Source organism: Anabrus simplex, chromosome 2 (genome assembly GCF_040414725.1).
Source record: "Anabrus simplex isolate iqAnaSimp1 chromosome 2, ASM4041472v1, whole genome shotgun sequence".
NCBI lineage: Eukaryota > Metazoa > Arthropoda > Insecta > Orthoptera > Tettigoniidae > Anabrus > Anabrus simplex.
This window is the reverse complement of record NC_090266.1, coordinates 1,100,431,585-1,100,457,796: the sequence shown is the minus strand read 5'-3', so window position 1 is coordinate 1,100,457,796 and position 26,212 is coordinate 1,100,431,585. Positions and strand designations below refer to the sequence as shown.

The following is a 26,212-nucleotide window of genomic DNA, read 5'->3' as shown; positions in this document are numbered from 1 at the left end:
CACTTGTTTAACAAAGTTTAAAATCTGTCAAGAAACACACAAAAGAACAAGGAAAGAAATAAAATTTTGAATTGTCAAGTTTTAAATTATACTTTGGTCTTTTCCTGTCCACCCATTCATGCCCGCACCTTCTTACATCTCTGCGTTCATCCCTGGAACATATATTACAGTGTCATGTGCAACGCTTAAAATGTAATAATATAAGAGACCACCATGGAGGATAAAGCCAAGAGAGCAGATGGTTTGATGTGCAAATTACACAATGCATTCATTTACAAACGCCGGCCCCGTGGTGTAGGGGTAGCGTGCCTGCCTCTTACCCGGAGGCCCCGGGTTTGATTCCCGGCCAGGTCAGGGATTTTTACCTAGACCTGAGGGCTGGTTCGAGGTCCACTCAGCCTACGTGATTAGAACTGAGGAGCTATCTGACGGTGAGATAGCGGCCCTGGTCTCGAAAGCTAAGAATAACGGCTGAGGGGATTCGTCGTACTGACCATACGACACCTCGCAATCTGCAGGCTTTCGGGCTGAGCAGCGGTCTCTTTGGTAGGCCAAGGCCCTTCAAGGGCTGTAGTGCAATTGGGGGGGATTCAATTACAAACATGAATCAAAAGAGAAAAAGTGAGACATGGAAAACATGATGCCATAACCCATGCTTCAGACAGAAAGTGTACAGAATTTACAAGATGTGAATGAACACAGTTTTATGAGTTCGAAGATGATTAAAATGATAATGCATTTTCACAATGAATCTTTACATTTTCACCAACGAAACCATTTATGAAACAGATGACATTAATTATCTACCATATTCACCATCTTATGCCTCTATTTCTAGACCTGAATACTGATGATTAGAGGCATGATTTTTTTTGCATGAATGATAAACATGACAAAAAATATTTTGAAGTGATCCTTGGGATATCTTAAAGAGTCATGTGATTCTGGTTAAGAAGATAGTGATTTTTAATTTCGTGAATTAAAGCGATAGGGACAATTTAAAGTGAAATCTACTTACTTTGCAATAAGTGTGAAATTGCAGTGAAATTATTAGAAAATAACAAGTTTGAAATTGTATTCAAAAGTTAAGTGTGCAAAGATAAATGAAAGAGATAAGAACTATTTTTCAAGTCGAAAGAAATTCTTGCTCCCTTTAATATTTTAGGAAATCCCTTAAGGCATGATCATGAATACTGCCTAATTTGACTCCAGTCTTCTTGCAAAATGAAGTGTTTTCTGTTCTTCGGGTGGCTGGTAATCCCACCTCAGCCTGTCTTCTCACGTCACAAAGGTGAGATTTTAGGAAATCCTGAAATCCCTGATAATGACTATTGGCTCTAGGACTGACAGTGAACACAGAGGATTGAAGTATTTCGGTGTCCTAGTTCAGGTAAAATAAATAAAAGTAACAACAAGTCAATCAATAGTGAAGATAAGTCAATCAACAAGTGTTATGGAGCACAGCAGAACTATAGAGGTCTGTGAGTGAAGTTTTATATGTTGCGGAAAACAATAATTTAATGTGTAAATTTTGTAATGTTCATATAAAGTGCAAAAAAAAAAAATACCGTCTCAAAACATTGTATCAAAAATAAGGAACATAGAGCATGTAAAGTATTCCAATAGTGAAACAGCAGACAACAACAGGACTCTCATGAGATAAGCAAAAGAAAGTTAAGTGTGAAAAGACAGACTTTATTCATGAAACAGTAAGACTACTCAAAGCCAGCATTCTGCTGGAGAAGGTAGACATTCTTGCAGTAATGGAAATAGATTCAAAAGTATGTACCAATACATGTCTATCATTTATCAATTAACCCTCGACAGGCATAGTGAAAACTTTGGTACGTAAATGGCGTTGAGAGGTCGAAAATTATACCATAGAATAGATGACCTCAAACAACCTTTATTTTACGTTTCAAAAATAAATACATGTCAATTATATTTCCTTATACCTTTTGCATTACCTGCAATGAGAAATTAATATATTTACTGACTAGCAAGATAGCCGTGCTTCGCAACGGTATTATACTGAAATTTGTAATTGAATGCTTAACGTTTTATATATAATCTGCCAAAATTCGCGATCTGACAGCAAAGTTCCTCCCATTCTTCAATCTTTCTTTCCAGCAATCAATTTCGTACTTCCCGGGCTAGCTCCAGGTATTCTGCCCGGTCAGTTGGGTCCCTAAAACTTTGCCACCTTTTTCCTATAAGCATTTTAATATGGACAAATCCTTGAGGAGATCAGGTGTGGTGTCTTCTTGGGTGCCATGGCGATAATGAAACCGTGGCCGGACTGCATTCATAGTCATTACCCGGTCAGGACCCGTTCCCAGCGCAGTCCGCACATTTTGACGACGGTCCAGAAAATTATTATTATTATTATTATTATTATTATTATTATTATTATTATTATTATTACGAGGGTGGGTGATAATAGTTGAATTTAGGTTATTATTATTGATGTTCTGGACGCCGCAGCAAGATGCAAGACCGCTACATGGCAGTAAATTACATCTGCTGCCATTGTCGTTGCTGACAATGTGACCAGCACCATTGTCGCACGTAGGCAAGGCAAGTGCGCGGGATTTCCGGCGATACGAATGATATACTTCCATGCATTATTGACCTTATTATAGAGGTGAACAATTGCACGGTCAATGTCATTCCTATCGTTTATTTCAAATGTGTTTACGTTTTTATTTATGTGCCGGGAGAATCTACTGTAGTTTAACTGAAAGTTCTTCAAAGGAAAAGATGGCTCTTGAAAATGAACTCAGGAAAGATAAAAAATTATCGGTTTATAATCAGAATCAAGTACATTATGAACAGTAAAATCAATTGGTCTCAACTACTTTTCCACCACACCGCCGTTTAGTTGTCCCCCCCCCCCCCCCCAAAGAAAGAAGGCATGTTTCTTTATGCTTAAAGGAGATTCCAAATACCGATGTTCACGCCTGTTACCTTCAGTTTTGAGATATTAGTTACCCCATAAAAATAATTCACTTTTTTCACTTCCTTTCACTCCCACCCATTAAGTGAACTTTCCAGAAAAGGTACTTGTTTCTTTATTAGTAAAGGATCTTCTAAATACCAATTATCACGACTGCAACATCTTCAGTTTTTGAGATATGTGTCCCCATAAAAGGAATACAACTCCTTTTCACCCCCGCCCCCAAATATCACTTTCTCCCAAACATGCGTTTTTCTTTGTTTTTAAAGGAAATACAAATACCAATTTACATGTCTGTAACAACTTTAGATTTTATTAGATGTAAGTATCCTCATACAATTCATTCAATTAATTTTTAAAATCCTTCACTCCCCTCCTTCATGGGATTTTTTGAAATCAAAGGAATAAGTGTTTCTTTACTTTTAAAGCAGATTCCAAATACCAATTTTCACATCTGCAACATCTTTCGTTTTTGAGATAATAGTATCTTCATATAAATAATTCAAATAATTTTTCAGTTCTACCCCCACCCCCCTTTAAGTGGATTTCCAAAAACAAAAAATACGTATTTCTTTATTTTTAAATGATTCCAAATACCAAATTTCACGTCTGTAACATCTTCAGTTTTTGAGATTTCAGTATCCTAATAAAAAGAATTCAACCCCATTTTCAGTCATTTTAATAGAGATAAAAAATACCAGTTTTCACTTCTGCAACATGTTAAGTTTTTGAGATATACTGTAGACATGCTCATTTTAAAATTTCACCCCCTTTTTAGTTCCCCTTAAGTGCAGTTTCCAAACACAAATCATATTTTCTTTGCTTTTACGGGAGATTCCAAATACCAATTTTTACGTCTGTAACATTTTACATTTCTGAGATATACTGTAGATATAGTCTTCCAAAAAATTCACTCCATTTGTCACTCCTGCATAACCCCCATTAATTGGATTTTCACAAAACAAAAAAACACGTGTTTCTTTATTTTAAAAGGAGATTCCAAATACCAATTTTGAGGTCTGTAATATCTTCTGAGATATAAGTATCCTCTTTAAAGGCATTCAGCCCATTTTTCACCCTTTTTCACCACTCATAGTGGGATTTTCCCCAAAACAAAAAAATACGTCTTTATTTTTAAAGGAGATTCTAAATACCAATTTTTACGTCTGTATACTTTTAAAGTTTTGAGATGTACTGTAGATACACTCATTTTAAAAATTCACCCCCGTTTTCACCCCTTTAGCGATGGAATATCCAAGAATACTCCCTTAGCGAACAACTAGGCCTACATTGTAATATAAATGTGCCCTCAAAATTTCATTTCGTTATGTCCAGTAGTTTTGGCTCAGCGATTATAAATTTGTCAGTCAGTCAGGACATGTTCTTTTATTATATATATAGATTACAGATTGTGAGATAATGCACAATATTGTTTTACCTTCACTGATTTTAAAAGAAAATCGCACTCCCATGAATTGAACTTAAATGAAAACAAAATTTAAATGTTCATTGCTCCAAAGCAAATTTAGAAGTAAATTTAAATATTATAGTATACAAAACTCATTTTTAAAAAATTTTGAATTTCATAGTCATAATGACTAAATTTTACGTCATTTTCACAACCACTTAAGGGTTTGAAGTTTGACAACAATGTGCCGTGCTCAGATTTGTAATTTGGATCATTTTTAATCTGAGAAATTGCTGTCATCACTTCCTTCGGCATCTTCCTCTAAAACACTGCGTTCCTAGGATTACACACTGACACGACAGGGCGAGATGTGGAAGCCATAGCAAGGCTTACATGAAGAAAAAAGTACCAAACACGCACTTCAAATGAAATATGAACACTTACAAAATTTTAAGTCACGACAAGCTTCATAACACAAACGCCATTGTGGGGTCGTAAACGGCACCACACAATATTTAAATCAAGTTCCTGAGAAAACCAATATTTACTGAACATTACAAATCCAGATAGCAGTTGACCTTGCGCTAAGTAACAGCTACAATGAACGGCGATAGCCAAAACGGGGAGGGGGCGCCAGGGTTGTGCAAAGTCACTGGTATCTTTAAGGACCCCATAATGCCAGTCGAGGGTTAAACCTCCACAATCAATATTCAGTGATAGTAAGACTGGGATTTCAAAGACCTCTTTCTGATTTAGATTTTTCTTTTTTCTATAGGATCTGAAGATCTCCCACAACCAACCAACCAACTAAGGCTACAATACTTCCCACATTGAGCAAATGAAATTCTAGCTAGCATAAAGCATTCTTTGGAAGGAAAAATGGACTTGGCTCCAATCTGCGAAGAAACTAACGATTCTTCAGGCCACTCTGTGTTTGCAATCTTGATCAAAACTCAAGATCCAGTATTTGAACAGGAAATATTTTTGTTAGAATGTGTGTTTCTAGATACCACAAACAGCAGAATGTGTTCTCAATAAATCCTGAGTGCTTTGTGAAGTATGTGATAACCAATTCTGCCCCGTATATGTTCCAATGTTTTGAACTACTGAAAAGAATTATGGGAGAACATTTAATTTACACCACTTGCTGGGCTCATAAATTCAGCTTGTTCAGAGATGTCTTGCACAAGAATTTGAAGGATCTTAATGCCATTGTTTCGAACACAGAGAACTGTTTTCATATGTCAAGGAAAATCAAACGTTTCCCAGATATGTCACATTCACTGCATCACAAGCCTGTGTTGAGTAGATGGAAAAGTTGCTTTAAAGCCGCCTCTTAGATACATACAAATTTAGATATCCTCCACTCATTTTTCAAGCAATTGTCACTAAAATCTCTTCCTGCAGTAAACCGGTTGGCAGAAATGGACGATGCCAGATTTTGCAACCTGGTAAAATCCCAAGCAGCATTTGCTTTTGAAAATTGTAAGTTTATTTCATATGTTTTGAAATTAGAAGGTTCTAATTATCCATATTCTCATTTGCTATTTCAAAAACAACAGAAATGAAGGGTAGGATGAATGTAATTGCTTCTCGTCATGTTGTTGAACTAGTTTGTAAGATTATTGAAGGGCTTAGTGATCACTAAAAATCATTCAAGAAACTTTCCTCTTGCAAAATGTTAGTGCCTTAGTTGTAAATAAAAGTGAAAAGCACACGTCCACAAGTGATGCTAACATGTTATTTGGAATTTTGAATGACTTATTTTATCCAACTAATGTAATTCAATCAAATTACACAAATGTTTGAGCAATGAGTGAAAAAGTACAAAAATTGTCTGGCTTTAAAATGTTGAACCAGTCTGATATTAATGCTAGATACCTTGCTTTTAGAGATATTCTAGCCAGGCTAAGTGGTTCAGGTGGTTGAGACACTGGCCTTCTGACCCCTACTTGGAAAATTCAATCCTGGCTCAGCCCGGTGGTATTTGAAAGTGTTCAAATATGTAGGCTTTGTGTCGGTAGATTTACTGGCACGTAAAAAACCTCCTGCAGGACAAAATTCCTGCACCTCGGCATCTCAGAAAACCGTCAAAAGTAGTTAGAGAGACGTAAAAACTAACATTATTATAAATATTCTGCTGAAACAAACTGATGAAAATTATGGTTAACAAGCACCTGAACCTTGCAAATTCTGTTTTAAAATCTGCTTGGTTTCCCTGTTCATCCATTGATGTAGAGAGATTTGAGCCATCCTACCCATTCTTTACTTTGTCAAAGATAACATGGCACATGTTACAGTGGAGCTTTCTTTCATTAGTTGTCTCCGGTCATTGACAATCAAATGATACTTAAAAAAATCTATTAAATTGTAATGTTAATATAATAATCAAGAATACAATAAAATGATATTGGATATTTTTTAGTAATTTATACATTCATATAAATAATACAAAATCACAATAATGAAACCTTTATTGGTTAATTTTAGAATTTCATTAAAGCAAAATTTAAGTGATATGGCAAGAGCTATTTCGCAAAATAACAAGAAAATTGGTGAACTACTCACAAAATCATACAGAAACGAATGCAAAACGATCATGCCTCTACTGATGATGAATTACTAATAAGGCTCACCAGGAACTGAACCATAATGTTCAGATTTTGCAATGTACAATAGCAAATAAAATCAAGAATGTCATACGTTACAAATACCTACATATTTTTCAGTGACCACGTAAATAAATCAAAAGGACAAAGTTAATGAAATATATAAAACTTATATAAATTTCTACATTAGTAATAATATTCAAGGGCTAAATCATTGTAACAATTTCCAAATCTCAATAACAAAGATTGTCAGCTGGAAAGTGTTTACATAATATGTAATAATATGCAGCGAGTCTATGAATACACTTGTCACCTCTTGTGCTTGTTCCCCTCTCCTGACAGTTCAGGACTCATTCTACCTGTGTGGTGAGGACAGCGCAAACCAGTCAACATCTGGCAAGTATACACGCAAAGGACGAGTACAGAGACAGGGGAGTCAAACCTATGCGGGTATGGGTTTGAACAAGTGCGGAGAGATGAGTGTTGCTCCACCTGGCAAGTTTTCATCGGATACAAGTATCTGGTTTCATATCTCTAGTACCCATCCTCTGCTGTTCTTTCTCGTCTTCCTCATCACAAGGAAAGAGGAGGCCTACCTGAGCTGTAAAGGCATGCTTGTTCTACACGGAAGAAAGTGAGTTCGATTCCCCGTCAGGAAGTCAAAAAATTAAGAAACAAGATTACCACTTCTGAAGAACGGCAAAATCCTGAGGTTCAGTCAACCCACACCACAAGGAAATGAGTACGAGGTTAATTCCTAGGGGCAATGGTGGCCTGCTACAGAGATTACATCACTATCCCACCTAGAGCTGAGGTTGTAAAGAGTGGAAACAAACTCCTCCAATACCTTCATAGCCCCTTCAGAGATGGCTTTGCTTGGCTTTGACACAAGGTTGGCTACATCATTCTCCTTCCGAATTCAACCTGTACTTTGATCTTGTTTGTCAATGTCAAGAAAATGATTTATTGCAATTTGATGGTAGTTGTCTGGGAGAGAACTGATACAGGTTTCCGAAGGAGGTCACAACTAGTGGAAGTGTTGCAACCACAGGGCTGAGCCAAGTCAGGTACTGCTTCCACTTACTTGTGTCTGGTTCATCTGAGTTGGAAGTCTTCTTTCAATGCCGCCTTGTTCTTCGAGGGGCCCAGACTTTTGCCTTTTCTCCAGCTATTTTGATGCTAATGTTTCTTAAGCCTAAGAATTTATATGTTCAGTGAATATATCAACAATTTCATACTTATGTACCAAGCCTTACCATAAATACTTTCACAACTATTGACAGCGAGTCTACTTATGCTTACAGAGGGCAACAGATTTCCGAGGGATGCATGATGTGAAACGTGAGTCGTCGTTAGGGGAAGTTTTTTATCACAGCTTTCACAACGAACTGAGACAATTATGAAAAATCATGCAGCTGTCATAGTGCTACCTTCAGTAAGGAAGTCAGCAGGCACAATTTTCAAAATGCTCCAGATGCTTAATATTTCCAAGAAGTTTGTATATCGTACTATCTAGCATTTTACAGAGAATGGAACTGTGAAGAACCACCACAGGAAAGGAAAGCCATGCACAATACGGATCCAGAATTGGTTAAAGCAGTGATGGCTTGTATGTGTAGAAATTTGGTAAGGAGACAGTCATTGATGGCCCTAGAACTAATATTATCTGGGCATATCCAAAATGTCTATGTCTAGTGACCCGGGACTACTTCCTTACAGCCGTGCGGTTAGGAGCGTGCAGCTGTGAGCTCGCATCCGGGAGTTAGTGGGTTCGAACCCCACTGTCGGCAGCCCTGAAGATGATTTTCTGTGGTTTCCCATTTTCACGCCAGGCAAATGCTAGGGCTGTACCTTAATTAAGGCCACGGCCGCTTCCTTCCCATTCCTAGGCATTTCCTGACCCATCGTCGTCATAAGACCTATCTATGTTGGTGCGACGTAAAACAAATAGCAACAACAACAACTTCCTTACAAACGATGCAAAGAGAACCTGCACATAAATGATTCGTAGCACCAGATTCCTGAAAACAAAGGATTATACAGCAACTGGGTACTGGTGATTCCATGAAAAGGTTTTCAGTGTTGAGGAGGCTTTCATTGCTCAAAATAACAGGTTATATGCCAACAGAAGCTGGCAATAAGGCTCCAAGGGTGCAAGAGGGGCCACCACCCTGCATCAATCATGGAGTGGTGAAGTGTGAGTTATGAAGACACAACTGAGCTCTACTTTCATGAGAAAGGGCCAAGAACATAAACCAAACTGTACCACTAGACAGTGCTGGAGAGACTGGTCAGGAACCTTAATACCCTTTTCCATAGTCAGAACTGGAGCTTTTGACACGATTTGGGCCCTAGCACATCAGGCTTGGGCAATCAAGCAGTGGCTTGTGACCAATGTGCCAGACTTCATTTTCACCTCTGATTGGCCTTGGTATACCAGACTTAAACCCTCTTGACTACAAACTGTGGTCATGCTTCAGGACATAGCTTCCAAGAAGAGACACCAAAATATTGCCAATCTGAAGCACTCTCCTGTTAACACAACAGCAGAATTTCCTAGGTAGCATGTGATTTGTGTCCATTACATATTTATGTATCTGGTCCAATCAGGATACTGAAATATCACTCAGCATTTTGTGTCAATTTACTGAGAACTTTGTGGCAGTATTTATGGTAAGATTAACTTTCGTTGCTTCAATGTTCGGTGAAAAATAATTGCAATATACCACTGTAGTGTGCAATATGTGGGACAAGTGACATTTATATCGTAAAGTAGCAATAAGGATTGTTGTGTTAAGGAGTAATTTAGAAGTCACTGGCCCCAAGTGTTAGCGAGTGACAGTAGTAAATAATGTTATTGGCTTTCCATCCCACTAACTACTTTTACGTTTTTCGGAGACTCCGAGGTGCCAGAATTTAGTCCCGCAAGAGTTCTTTTACGTGCCAATAAATCTACCGACATGAGGCTGATGTATTTGGGCACCTTCAAAAACCTTCGGACTGAGCCAGGATCAAACCTAACAAGTTGGGGTCAGAAGGCCAGCCAGCACCTCAACCGTCTGAGCCACTCAGCCCGGCAAAGAGTAAGATCTATACCATAAAAGCACACATGGATAAACATGAAGCAAACTGTAATCAAATTTACTTCAGATAAGTATTCTTTAGATTCTATTTATAGGAAGAAAGGAATACTGTAAATACTCCAGCAAGGCTACCTCCAGTTATATAACAAAAAAATCCATGATAAAAATATTTCAAATTTAATTTCTTTTTTTTCAATGAGAGGTAAATCGAACTTTGTAACATAAAGAAATGCTTTCTGTACCTGATGGAGGACTGGTCAAGGGCTGAACTGGAGTTGTTTGGCTTGTAGAAGCTACATTGCTAGCTTCAACTTTCCCAGACAATTGTGTACTTCTAATTCTTCTCAATTGTTCTGCCATTAACTGCAAATCAGTAATAAGTAGATTTACTATTACAATAAAAACTTCCTTGTAATATTAACCAAGCACACACCTTTTGTTTTTTCAATGAGAATTTTGCTATATCACAACAAAATTTGTGGTTGAGAAAAGTTGATAGTTGTGACATAAAATCATATACCATTATATACTAAACTATACAGGACAAAACTTACCAATATTTAGAGTTTCAGCTAGTCCAACTATGGCAAGGAAAGGTTACATAAGCTAGGTGCCAAATTTGTTTTACTGAGAATTCAGTTTTATTTTCAACATTAAATGTACATTCATTCGTGTTAAGACTTTGCGGGAATTGTCTTTGAAATAATTTTTCTTTATTTGCCAAAAACGTATCTGAGCTAGCGTAATGTTCAATGAGTAGCAAGAAATATAATTTTCCTTCTTCAAAATATCAACACACCAATACCAGCGATTATGTAGGCTACTGATGGAAGCTATTGCAATTGACACTGTCGTCTTCCAGACTCTTGGGCTGTGTTCACAATTGTCTAATTCACAGTTTATCATAATTTTACATCAATTAACATAAAGGAATTTGAAAATATCAGGATGAGAAAAATCCATACTCATTGACTTGAGTGACATGCAATGTCCAATTTCCTTTTGATTTACAGAATAATACTGTCTGCTGAAAATTTGGTTAGTTGATTTAATTCATGCCTATCATGAATAGTTATAATTTTATTTGTTAATTTTATTTTTTACTTATTTAAACAAAAAAATTTCAGTGTAACAGTGTTTTCCTACATTTTTATTAACCCTTTGCCGTTTCCTGCTTAAGGGCAGCTGCCCGGCTCAAATTACTGTATTTTCTGACAGGGGCATTTAAATTCCATTAAACACAGCAGCATAAATGCTGCCCTTTAAAGATAACAGCATAGAAGTCAAACATATAATTATACAAATGTGTCTTCTTCTGCATTTTGTTTCTAAATGACCAGTGTGTGTATCTGTACGTACCCTAATATTCCATCTAAATATTTCCCAGTCTCCTAAACCATTTCGGTGTCATTACCTGCCTCACTAATGGGCACAAGCAAAAGTCTCATAGGAAGTAATCACCAATTTCAGGTAAAATGACCAAACCAATATAAATTAGAACATATACATACAATCTTAATTTGTCAGCATTAATGTTTTGCCAGGTAGGATCAACAGTACCAGTTTTTCATTGTAAATATTCGGCATGAATATTTGTCCGCTTTGCTACAAGCTCATAAAATTCCTGTCCCACAAATAATTCAAAAAAATATTTAACTCCTGGAAGGTAAACTGAGATTGATGATGATGATGCTTGTTGTTTAATGGGGCCTAACATCTAGGTCATCGGCCCCTAATGGTACGAAATGCAATGACAATTAAAAAGTACAAAATTCATCCACTGACCTGAATTCAAAACATGATGATGAAGAATGAATGGATGAAAAGAATTTAAAACAATCAGTGGACCCAACCCGCAATGCTTCACCTTCCCAGAAACTATATGACTGACCAAAGGACTGCTTCCAAAGCACAATCTTGAATCGATAATGCTTGTTGTCTGAAGGGGTTCAATATCCAGGTCAACGGTCCCTCGTAATGGTACTTATCTTTAGTAACGTAGAACCATGGTATTTCTCAAGCTGCGTACTAATAAAAGGTGATACAATTCCTTTAGGTTTGCCAATTGCCACCTTTTCAATACAATAAAAATATATTACAAACTTACATATTTATTATGATGTTTACATGGTACATGTTTTGCTCCTTTTCGTGAGCATCATCAGCCAAACTATCATTAATCTAAGATTGTGTAAGATCATAAAACAATTCTATTGGTTCAAGATTACTCTTATAAAACTAATTGACAATCTTATAACATTTTAAAAGTCATACAACAATGAAATTATGTCTTAAGTTAACACTTTTTGTCTAAAATCTTCTTCAGTCCAAACATTTTATCGCCGAAACTCATCCGGTGAACATCTTAAAATTGTTTAAAAAATAAGAATAAAATAAAAAACTTTGAAATCTGGCTAGTTGTGTTGGTTCTCGTTGCTTAACTTGTATAATTATCATTAAAACTTCATAACAGTATTGAATATTTTCTGCAGTTGATAATTGTCATTATGGTCGATAGATTTGTTCTTGTTGCTGGAGTAACATTTATAAAATGTATTGATATTAATTTATATTATCAATGGGGTAAAATTGTTCGTGAACAAACTTGTTGATAAAACACTTTTTGATGTGATATTGGATTTAAAATGTTCTCGAACGAGCCATTATGGAATTAATATGAATACATTTTATAAATGTTACTCCAGCAACGAGAACAAATCTATCGACCATAATGACAATTATCAACTGCAGAAAATATTCAATACTGTTACCAAGTTTTAATGATAATTATACAAGTTAAGCAACGAGAACCAACACAATTAGCCAGAATTCAGTTTTTTATTTTATTCTTATTTTTTAAACAATTTTAAAAGATGTTCACCGGATGAGTTTCGGCGATAAAATGTTTGGACTGAAGAAGATTTTAGACAAAAAGTGTTAATTTAAGACATAATTTTATTGTTGTATGACTTTTAAAATGTTATAAGATTGTCAATTAGTTTTATAAGAGTAATCTTGAACCAATAGAATTGTTTTATGATCTTACACAATCTTAGATTAATGACAGTTTGGCTGATGATGCTCACGAAAAGGAGCGAAACATGTACCATGTAAACATCATAATAAATATGTAAGTTTGTAATATATTTTTATTGTATTGAAAAGGTGGCAATTGGCAAACCTAAAGGAATTGTATCACAAGTAGATCTTCAATACGGACAAGGAAAATGAAGTTTATAACCTGCTAATAAAAGATAGCGTAAACTCACGGTGTTCCAAACGTTATGGTACTACTCACAGGTAATGTAATACACGCAAGTAACATAGACTTATGGTGTTACTCACATTGCAGCACCGCTTAAAGGCAATGCAAACCTACGGTGTTCCTCCCACTAATCAGAGGGACTTGTAGTATCCAGTGGTGTTCCTCACATAGTGGGTAAAAATCACAGGCAACGCAGACCAACGGTGTCACTCATATAGTGGTACTAATCACAGGCAACGCCCAGACCCATGGTGTTTCTCACTTAATGGTACAAATCACAAGCAATGTAAGTCCATGATGTTTTGCATGTAGTAGTAGGAATCACAGGTACTGGAAACCCACAGCAGATCACTCTCTGCTGCTACTAATCACAAACCTATTGTGTACCTAACATAGTGGTAACACTCGCAAGTAAAGGCGGCCCATGGCTTTCTCCGCGTGATGGTACTAATCACAAGTAGTTTCATGGTTCTAATTCAATCATCCGTTGGTTGCCCCTTTTGGTCGCCTATTATGACAGGCAGGGGATACCATGGATGCATTCTTCGCCTGTGTCCCACACCCACGGGGGGGAGAGGTAAAACTGTGATTTGCACCAGCATTGATTTCCCATATTTTCAGTTCATCAGATAGATTATTGCGACTTCAGATATCACTAGTAACATTTCTCTGTAGACCTGTCCCTAGGTTTTCAATTGATATTTGTTCATGATTTTCATTATTTTTGGAATCATTATCACTACTACATTCATCAGAATACAATTCTGAACCACTACTAGAAAGTTCAGTATCTCCACTAATTTCTAACATATCTCCAGTTGTGCATTCTTACAAACCTTTCACTACTATTTGACGATAAGTAGACAAAGCACAATCTTGAATCTTGAAAGCATCCGAAAGACAATGTTTATAAACTAGGTCTACTTGTGAAATACACACAGAAAAGACTGTCAATAAGGTGCTGAGAGGTTGCTGAGTCATGGGAATGCAGCATGGTTTCAGATGACCTCTCAATATTTCTGTCCCACAGTTATAATGACACTGTTGTGTGACGTGCGCTTTGAGGCATTTAGCACAGCAGGCGAGTCATAAATCTAGAGCGCTCTGGAGCGTTATGTACAACAAAGGGTCAATTAAAGGAAACTGTCCCTGAGTAAGCCTAGACTAGGGACAAAAATAATGTATGATTAATAACTGATATTGCAAGAAATGAATAACAGTTCATACTGTAGATATTCTTTTAAAAATTTTAAATTTCTTATAGCTCTTAATAAACACAACGCAAACAGATTTCCTCAACTTCCAAACCGACCATCCTAGCTTATGCACATTATACCAGTGTCACTGACAACACGGATTTTTCTTTAGATAACTGAATTTCCTTTCTTGTTAACAGCTTACAAATTTATTTAGCTTCAAGCTGCTGTTTATCAAACAAGGCTTCTGGTCATGGGTTATCTGTCAATCATACCTGCCAGACTTCAAAAACCAAAGAGATTATGGAGAAAATTGGGGAAATTCAGGGAAAAAATAGTTCAGTCAAAAATGTTAATATCTTGAGACACAGCACACAGACCATCTTTCTCGCTATAAGCACAGCGGATCAAAAATCAAACAAAATAAATTAAAATATAAAAGAATATAAAAGAAACAAGGAAAACATTCCATTCAATCCCAAACTCTGTAATGTCCAAGTTGTTAAAACACCTTGGTATTTCAGCTTTCCTGAAGACAAAATGGGGCAAATATTCCATTATACGACAAAAAGTAAGGGATTATTTAATGATTGTGTCCTTATTTTAGTTTAACTTGTGTAAATGATTAGCTGAATATGACCGAGTCATATGTTCGAAACTAGTCCTATTCGTAAAAAATATATGTATTGATTAGCATTTTGCAGGTCTTTAAAAAAAGGCTCAGTATCGTTCCACGACCACCCGCCATTAATCCAATCACCTCTATACGTTCAAGGTTGTACTGGTTTTTATAGTAGGACACTGTAGGTTCGTAGATGACCTTCTTCTCGTTGTCAACCTCTTGTGGCTGGTGTGAATTCAGTTCATATCTCATGGTTGGATCTAGTATATAGCCAGTTTTTGAGTCTGCTTTAAAGGCTATGGTGTCTATTTGCCTCGTGGTCTGTAGTATAGCGATTCCAGAGACTTCCTCATGAGTGGTATATCCTCTCCTTTGTAAAGAGTCAGCTAGCATGTGACAAATGATGTAGTGGCGGACATTGTGAAGAGTTTCGTTGTGAAGAGTTTCACTGTGTAGTCAAAATGTGGAAGGGTTTTGATCTCATTGTGGCAACACTGACAGTAGTTACCGTCCAGCCTTTTCCCTGCCACAGCTCAGACTGCAGCAACATTACGTGTCATTTTGAGGCCATCCTTCCATTCGGAGCAGGATAATCCGTTGTGCTGCTGGATCCAATTATTAGCAGGAGTGTAGTTTTTATAAAGGGTAACCTCATGAGGTAGTTTACACTAACACTTGATGAAGATAAAAACAATGAATTTTGTGTTATTAGAAAAATATTGCCAGTTGTGATAGAAAAACAGTTGGAATCTGTCCCTGAAGAAAGACTTGTTCAAATTTAAAACCATTTAGTCTGAAGGATGCATGGTAAAGCTTTTAAAATGTATATCTTTTTTTTTCTAAGTATACCAGTTTTGAACTCTCATACTGAAAGGATTTTTCTCAGATGTGACAAACCTGGTCTGGTATTAGGAGTAACATAAGGAGTTTCTTCAGCTGACTGTGAGCTATATGTGCTAAATAATTTTAGAGATGTGTGGTATAGTGAAATGTGTGATATAATTATTAAAGACAAAACTTTGCTCAAAAGTGTTTGCAACAGTAACAAGTACATTAGTCATAGTGAAGTGACTGTAATGATGGGGCATCTCCTCTTCACATGCAGTATAAGGGGCCTAGCAGGGAAATTTCCTATGCAAGTAGTTTCATGTTAATTTAGTTTTTAACGGCAATTAATATTGATTGAATCTTGTTCATGAGCAATGCTGAGACCAAATTTTTTGTCAAAAGTGATGTAAAACCAGAACAGTGAACAACACTGTAGTATCTACTGGGAATATGATAGTGTTATTATGTTTGCTTTAGGTTTTAACGTAGACTTATGTTCAACGACAACGGATACAAGGAGAGAAAAATTTTAAGACGCATTTACCGTTAGGCTAGAATGCATATATCGCCAAGAGTATTTAACTTACGGTTATGTTTAATGTCTCAATTGACAGATAAAAGAGGAGGCTACCTGTTGAAAAAAAATGTTAAAAAATGAAAATCTGAAGTGTAGTTTTCATGAAATAGCACTTCAAAGTAAGGCAAAATTTGTGCTAAATATGTGACATCACATGCATACTCTGTTACAAGATTGAGCTGTTGACTCGCGAGCTCAGTTGGAAGTTAGCTATCATTGTGAATACATTGTGGTCAGTCAGTTGTATCTTATTTCTAATAAGTAAGTCTACAAAACCCTCAAAACCCTGTGGCCATTACAATACTGACAGCCTACCACCATTTTTTTTCTTGGTTACGGCGTTTTTCTTGTGACCGATTCAGTAAAAATATTATCTCTCAGCATATAGTGTGTCCTCTTTTTTTTTTCTTTTTTTTTTTTTCTGTTCTTGGTATCTGGTCACCCTGGTCATTAGGTAGTCATCTGACAAGGATCATCAGGTTCATCTAAACAGAGTATTGTGCTATTCCCCTTTTCATTCATGAAATTTGCTACGCCATTGCAGTCTGACAGTTTTGTGATCATTTTTCAACAGTAGCCAGTTGGAAGGGTGATAAACATGCACGCCATGCTGTGATAGCCTCAATGAACTGTTGAAAAAGACATTGGATAATATGTTACTGTTTGCCAATGCACTACCATGACAGGAGATGAAGCAGAACAGCCCATTGTAGACATCCTTACAAGATGATGATCGCTTGTCGTTTGTTCAATTTTGGAAATGTAGGATATTTTTCTATGTGAGGTATAACCATTTTCAAACCACTCTGTGCATATGCTCTGCACAACGGAAATACAAACATTGCATTGGCATAAAAAAGTTCTGAAACACTTGCATCTCTGCCTCTGAAATTTCATGTTTCAGTTGTCCGATTTCATTCGTCAGGGCTTCAAGAGTACATGGAATGTTCTTGTACACTTTGTGTTTTAAAATTCTCCCAAAATGCACATTTAAATTGGGGAGCTGAGAGGGTCAAAGTCCACAATTAATTATTTGCTCATCGAACAAATGCATGCATCGATTGATGCGATGCATGGGCAGTGACGTTATCCTCCTGGAAGTAGGCATGCTGCTTTTCTTCCTCATTCAGCATTTCAAAAAATGGATGTGGAATGTTTTGCACATAACGTTCTGAGTTAACTGTATCATAAATGAAAATAGGGCCAATTATACTACAATCAGTAATGCTGCACCAAATGCAACTTTCAGTTGTGAAGAGGGATTTCACTTACTTCATGAGGATTGTCATTGTTACAATACCCTTGAATTCTGAAATTTCACTTACCCACTTCGATGGATATAAGCTTCTTCCATCATAATTAAAAGAGGAGAATTGACAATACAGTTATTGACAGATGGCAACATCCACTAATTACAACTGAGTAACTTCATCATAGATTCCATATTGACCTTGATGTAACTTTTACTCCTTGACAGAATATAAATTTTACTGGCCCACCTGTTCAATACTTCATAAGACTATTTACATTTTAAAGATGTTTTGACTCATTTGAGCTATCTGCAACTAGAAAGTACAGTTAAATTTGAAATGTTTGCAAAATTTTGCCATTAGATTGGCACTTGAAAATAGGCAACACATTAAAAATTACAAAAAGTTAATAATATATGAGAATGAGTAAAGTGATGTAAATTCTTTGGGAATTTCTTCCGTTGTTGAGTTAATGTTGAAGATTGACACACTTCATTAGACTGTATACATTTAATAGTTATCATAAAGTAATATTTGAAGATAATATTGATAAATTCTTTAAAAATTATTTGGGTGTTGAGAGACATGAATTGTAGAATGATCTATGTTGATGTTAGAACTGGAATCTTTCTTCAGTATGGAAGCTTGTGAAGTTTATATTGTTGGTGCAGAAGTAAAGTTTGTCTTCTAAGGTTATAAGAACCTAGAATAAAAAATAGAAAACGGGAGATGAGTAGGCTGTTCAGTAAGAGAATTAGGAGGAAAGCGGAAATGAAGAAGTTTGAAACTTACATTCTGTCTTCCGGCCTCCGTTATGGTACTGATCAAGTGAAATGTTCGTCTGACTGAGTGCGTGTTGTTGTCTGTTTGGGTTTGTTCATGAGGGGAAATGGAGTTGGAGGGAAGTTTGAGCTGGCTGGCAGAGGGCTTGTCACTAATTTTGTGTTTGCCACAGGATGTTTGAGCGTATTGATGTTAAAAAATTTGTCATATAGTATATTACTTTTTTCTGTAATTTCATTGAGATTGTACGTGGAGTTAAGTCTTTGATCAATTTGTATATGTAATTCTTAGAGAATTTTCAAAACATTTCTTTACTCACTGTTTGGACTATCGTCATGTTTTGGTTGATGCTGGTGAATTTACTATTGTTATCTATTGAATGTTAATTCATCACAGAAAACCTTTTATATTTATTAGTATTAATGTGCTCTTTATAACACATAGTAAAGCTTCTGCCAGTTTGACCTATATTTGCAGCTTTGCATTCTGTACAAGTGAGTCGAAACATGTCCTAGTGTATATCATGACTGTTTAAAATGTAAATGTTCTAATGAAGTATTGAACAGGTGGACCAGTAAAATTTATATTCTGTTAAGGAATAAAAGTTGCATCCACTAATAATGTGTGCTTTACAAGAACTCCACTCATAATTCCGAACTCTTACTGCTAACCATGCTGCCTGACTACACACTTTATTCTTGCCTCTTATGAACATTGCAAACATGTCGATTAACTTATGTAAATTTGTTATAAATCTGTTACTTGGTTAAAACATTTCCCCTTGGAAATAGGTTAGATTTTTTTTCTATTTGTTTTACGTCGCACCGACACAGATATGTCTTGTGGCGACGATGGTATAGGAAAGGCCTGGGAATTGGAAGGAAGCGACCATGGCCTTAATTAAGGTACAGCCCCGGCATTTGCCTGGTGTGAAAATGGGAAACCACGGAAAACAATTTTCAGGGCTGCCGACAGTGGGGCTCGAACCCACTATCTCCCGATTACTGGATACTGGCTGCACTTAAGCAACTGCAGCTGTCAAGCTCGGTAATAGGTTAGTTTAGCAATGATGGTATAGACTTACTTATTCATCTTGCTACTTATGCTAATTTGCTGTTGTTAAATCATTTACTTCTCTAAATTAATTTTGTACTCTTTAATACCTCCCCAGAGTCAGGAATTGTATTTAGCACGTGTGTTACAGTGAAAGTAATTGTTATTTCTGAAAGTGTTCTTATCCTTGATGCTTGTTATATTCCAGTCAGGGATCCCTCTGATGATTTGGGGCCTATGATTTTGACATTTCACTGCGCATGTTAAAATAAAGTTATGTTATCTTAGCAGAATGTTTGTTCTGTCATTCCATTTTAAGTATGAGTGAAGCATATTTCCATTTACGCATAATTTTGAAGTAATAACCCTTCTTTGGAAACTTGTGGTTGAACCCTTACTTCATGAATGTACGAGTTATTTGCCCATTTAGTTACCTTTAGTATTGCGCATTTATGTTAAGCATTGTAAACCCTTACTTATGCTCCCCACCACATTTGTCATGGTGTAGCAACCCTTGCGTGGTCTAATGTAGTAATACTATACCCCGTTTATGGTGTACCCATTCCAAGACAGGAACTCTTGAGATAAAAATGTAGCAATCATCACAGCTGGTAGGAGAGTGTGGTTACAAACTGTGCAGCTCTTAGAAAATCTTTAAGAATATTATACAATGTGTTTTGTTTATGCAAAAGACTATCACCAATCTTCCAGGCCTTAGTTTGTATCTTTGGAAAATGCTGGCTAATCATCCTTCCTTGCACACACATTTACAGCTACAGATTATTTACAACAACACAGACTGGAGAATCCAAAATAAACACATAAGGTACATTTTGTCACCACAGAGCTGAATGTTCTTGTAACCTAGCGCAAGACTTTAGCAGTGTGATGACAAGATTACTACAGCCACCTTGTCACTTTCTCCATAGGGCCGCAGAAACTTGTGGATGGGCAGAAAATCCCTGCTGCGCCATGACTGGTTGTGTTCTGGTTGAAGCTATCTGCTATGATTATCAGGTGGGCTGTTGGGAATTAACGTTGAAGCTCCAGAGCCGTCGTCATACCCAGAATGCCCGCACCAAGGATACCGAGGATACCAATATGTATCCATGGTAGATTATGAAATTGTTGGCCTTATATATAACCAATAACAGGAGTCACGCAACTTTCCATGAAAGTTACTGTAATATTCAGCTTCAGTCGATTCATCTGAAGTACACTTTAGCATAAATAGCATATGTTCCTGTGCATGAATTAAAAGGGATGGTTAAAAAAATTTTTCATCCACTAACAAACTGTTCAGCATGATATGTGATGTAGTGAAAAAACAAATGCAGTACATTTGCAGCTCCTAACTTAAATATGAGCTGGAACACAAGTTGGAAGAAAGAGACATTCCGCGGGTAAAATACGAACCACTGGAAATGTTGCAATTTATCCTTTCAGTTTGAAAGTGGCTAGCTATGGTCGTCACTAATTATTTTGAGAATGTTACATGTTTTGGAGCTATTTAAGTCAACAGAAAGTTCTTTCTAATTAGCTATTGAACCAAGGATCAATATTGCTCGTAATTCTTCAGTACTGTGTAAGTTATGTTGTTGTTATATGTGTCTGTCTCATCAGTGCTTCCTCATGTTGCAAATAGAGTACAGTATTACTGAAGACTTGAAAAGCTAGAAGAGTTGTTTCCCATTTTTAAAATGAAAGTTTTATTTTTTATCCTTATGATCAACAACAATGTTCCAAGACAGAAACCTAAGCCAAAATAGGTATCTTAACTATATTGCTTCTAATAGTTTCGCATAGTTGCCAAGTACCATAGATTTTCCATAGTTTGTACGATTTTACTTCGTATGCTACGGCAATGTGGAAGCGGTACTGATTATTACGGATTTCCCAAAATCAAAATGCTCATTATAAATTCGCCATTTCCCTCACGAACATGAAAAATAAATTCAATCTGCTTTACGTCGCACCAACACAGATAGGCCTCATGGTGACGATGAGATAGCAAAGGGCTAGGAGTGGGAAGGAAACGACCATGGCCTTAATTAAGGTACAGTCCCAGCATTTTGCATGGTGTGAAAATGGGAAACCATGGAAAACCATCTCAGGGCTGCCAACATTGGGGTTTGAACCCCGTATCTCCCGAATGCAATCTGATAGGTACATGACCCAAACTGCACAGTCATTTGCTCAGTGAACATGAAAAATCAGTTTCATCAATCACTACTGATCTGCATTTAGGGCAGTCACCCAGGTGGCAGATTCATTATCTGTTGTTTTCCTTCCTTTTCTTAAATGATTGCAAAGAAATTGGAAATTTATTGAACATCTCCCTTGGTAAGTTATTCCATTACCTAACTCCCCTTCCTATAAAAAAATATTTGCCCCAATTTGTCCTCTTGAATTCAAACTTTATTTTCATATTGTGATCTTTCCTACTTTTAAAGGCACCACTCAAACTTATTTGTCTACTGATATCATTCCATGCCATCTCTCCACTGACAGCTCAGAACATACCACTCAGTACCAATATAAATTTACTCATTCAGGACAAATATTTGAGGTTCCGTATGGGACACAACATCTATATCAACACACCACTTAGTCGAGCAGCTCGTCTCCTTTCTCCCAAGTTTTCCCAGCCCAAACTTTGCAACATTTTTTTAACGCTACTCTTTTGTCGGACACAAATCAAGCTGCTTTCCTTTGGATTTTTTCCAGTTCTTGAATCAAGTAATCCTGGTGAGGGTCCCATATACTGGAACCATTCTCTAGTTGGGGTCTTACCAGAGACTTATATGCCCTCTCCTTTACATCCTTACTACAACCCCTAAATACCCTCATAACCATGTGCAGAGATCTGTACCATTTATTTACAATCATATTTATGTGATTACCCCAGTGAAGATCTCTCTTTATATTAACACCTAACATACTTACAATGATCCCCAAAAGGAACTTTCACCCCATCAACGCAGTACGCAGTAGATGCACAGTGTAGAATATGGATTGCTATAACAGCAGACTTTATAACCTGAGCCACGTCATGTATTATTATTATTATTATTATTATTATTATTATTGTACCGGGCGGTACACCTCTACGACGCAAATTCAAATCTTGCGCCAATTGAAACTCCTCTACAGGAGAAACTCTGAACTTTAAAAACGGAATCAACTCAACTGTTTATCTGAAGATGTCACTGTGTGTATTTCGATTTGTTTTTGTTTCTCATTGATCAGCAAATGTGGACATTCTCTTATAGATGTCACTGCTTAAAAAACTATGATCATGCACCCTGGTGTGAAGTGAAGGAACTTTTGGAAGAATTTTTGTTTTCATACGCTTGTTCTTTACTAAATTTCGTTCTTTCATTTGTGGGTTGGCAATATTAACCCTTTCTTTCCGCCTATTTTGAAGCTAGCCTATCAATAATTTCTGTATTTAATTTCCCACCTATCACAGGTTTCTTCTTCATTTTTTGACGTGTAAATTTTAACTGACCAATAAAAGGTTCTGGGTGTGGCTGTTTCATTCAGGAAAGGTCTCGAATCTTCCACGAGGGTTTAAAAACTGCTGATTTTCTGGTCTCCTGGCCACTCGTACATCTAGCTTAGTGTGTGGATATGTAGCAGGAGGCGGGAAGCGCCTCTTTCTTCTGGAAGCAGCTCTTAAAAAGGTAATGGCCGTTTAACATCTTTTCTTGCTAGCTCGGCAGTTTAACTCGCGGGGAAGGTTCGAAACCTTTAATACGTAACCAACCTTTTTAAAATGTAAATCCTATTTCAGTCTATGTAAAAACTACAAATCTCTTTAACTGTAAAGCGGGGATAGAGAGTGCTTTACCCTCTCAAGCTCCCCTTCATTTTGAAGTTGAGGTGACTACGTTTTCATAACCGTTTCTTCTCTTTCTTAATGTGTTAAAGTTTTCTCATACGAGTCACCTCCCTAGCTTGGGATTAGCCCCTGTGTAATCGGCCTAGCGCCACTTACGTTTTAAAATGTGTATTTAGGAGTGCAAGTTCACGCCTCCAGTCCTCACTGTACTTTGGGCCAGTAACTTAACCTGTTGTTTTTCCTTCAAGCGAAGGCCCTGTAGGTTGGGTACAAGGTTCCCCTGTTTCTTTGTAAGTGTGCCTTGAGGGCAGTTTGAAGTAAAGTTTATTGTGGCCTTTGATAGGCTTGTAAAATTGAGAGCAGATCTGCTCTTTCTTGTATTTTGATGTGTGCCTTTAGGAGGCCTGACAGTGCTAGGTGGGTGCAAGCGCTCCATGTACTAGGGGATTTCTGCACTTATGTAAAGTTATAACTTCTAAATTTGAGCCAAGAGCTCACCATATGTAAAGAGAGGGGTTCAAAGCCCAAGAACTGTAAATTGTACAAATATTGTGCGTCTTACTTTTTTCTCTGCTACTTGGTGCCTGTTACTCTGTTACTTGTTGATTTTGGAAAGAAAATATAACCTTGTTAAAATTTTAATTCGTCTTTCGGACTTGTAGTTAGACCCATTCAAGCCCGCACCTTCTTTTCACCTCTGCTGATCCACCAAACCTCGGAATAATAATAATAATAATAATAATAATAATAATAATAATAATAATAATAATAATAATAATAATAATGTGAGAAAGGAGTGTTAGACTGTATGATCATTTGTCCCTAGCTTCTTAATGACAAGATTTCATTGCTCTCTTATAAAATAAGAAATGTGACTTAACAATATGACATGTACCGGTATAATGATATAATGGTTCTCAGGTACAGAAACAAAATATAATCCATAAAAAGAAACACCATAAAGGGTCTACATATGCTGAGTAACAGGCAACAACGTATGTATACGAAGATAACTTAAATGACAATTGATATAATAAATAATAAAATAATGATATATTCACAAAATGAGCATATCCTTGTTTTATAATGTCCTCTACGCCTCTTCAGCTCCACCGAGTCCTCCGTCATCACTTCTGTTGTCCTCACCAGATGACGTGTCGTCGGCTCCCAGCTGGATTACAAAGGACTCTATAATGTCTTCAAGATGTTCCTCATACCCCATGAAGTCTTTCTCCACCTTCTTTGCGTGTTCACATTTACGCTTCCAGTCTTTGGCGGATATTGACGCGAATTTCTGTCGTCAATAGTGAAGGTGACGTTGTGAGAAGCTACCCAGTTTTTCACTTCTGGCCACATAATTTCAATACTGTTTAATTCAGGGTGATATCGGGGCAGTCGAATGATCGAGTATCCATACTATTCCATGAGTTCATCTAGGAAGTAGGTCTTGTGTGCCGGCTTGTGCAATTTGACAAGCTCATAAAGATCGTGTTTGTACATCGTCTCACGGTGTGGAATGTTCCTATTCACCAGCTAGGAGATCATCGTCACTTCCGTGAGCTGGAGGTTGGAGCACGATCTACTTCCTTGTGATATGACGCGTTGTTAATCATGGGAACACTGCGAGGTGGACGATTAGGAATAAGCATATCTTTCATTATTCATGTCATCGTGGTAGTCGCCACTCTTGCTGCCAGACTTCCAGATTAGCAGACAGTTCTCGATGAAAACCATTTCCCCGCCAGCATGTACAACCGTCTTTTTCCTTTTGACATGGGTGCTGATATACCGGACATTGAATTATCAGACCAGCCTTTGCTGGATACATGGGATGTATGTATGTATACAGGTTTCACCATGTAACAATAGGCCTATCCTCCGCCCAATACTGGGCAATTTTTTTCAAATAAACAAATCTGTTTTATTTTAATTCATGTTTTTCCATTAGGATGCGCTTCTTAATGTTAGTTTTTTTTCTACAATATCCTAATGATCAAAGGATTCACTTGACACTAGTATTGGATCCTTTGAACTTTAAGTCTTTCTCCATCGTTGCACGAATTTTTGAAACTGTAGGTAAACATTTTTCAACTAAATAAAAATTGTTAACAATACGACATACGGCACCTTCGTCAAAGTCGTCCAGTCCAGTAACATTCTTTGGGCGCATTTTTGTTTGGTGTTTCAAACAGACTACCCATAGGTTTTCCTAATTCTATCGCTTTTCGTTTTTCGTTCTTAATCCATTCCACGGAACTTTCTGTCACTTGCACAGCTGCTGCTGCTACTCTTTCCTGCTCTTTCTTGCGATCTATCACGTACTTTCCTTCCCTTTTCATAAAGTCTATAACGTTCCAGATTGTTGCACGAGTCTGACTCTTTAGCACCTTATGATGCTGGCTACTTTTAACGTCTTCCATACTGTCAGATAGGCCTAACGTAAACCACCACCAACTACAGTTACTACACAACGAGATATAGAAAGCAGCGCCCGACAGCTCAGTGTAAACTTATGCAATGAACTGTCCTAGTAGGAGGAGCTCTGTCAGGAGGGGATGCACTACACTGGATCGTCCAAAGTGCACATGCGCGACCAGACGTCTTCCTAGCTGGCCCGATCTCTATCTTATAGCGAATTTTCGTTACAACGAGATGTGCAATCGTAATTTATATGAAATATATTCCTTAAAAGCGGACCTTTCCCTTTGACAGGGTTTGTTAGAAGGGGGTTTAAATAA

General features: G+C 37.0%; 1 protein-coding gene across 1 annotated transcript in view; it reads right to left on the bottom strand.

Annotated features, from left to right (window-relative positions):
- LOC136863785 (RNA exonuclease 1 homolog) overlaps nt 1–26,212 on the bottom strand; it is a 260,407-nt gene that overhangs the window by 155,338 nt on the left and 78,857 nt on the right. The window contains exon 5 of the mRNA XM_068226090.1: nt 10,299–10,419. Coding sequence (XP_068082191.1) covers nt 10,299–10,419 — 121 coding nt within the window. The remainder of the gene's footprint in view (nt 1–10,298; nt 10,420–26,212) is intronic.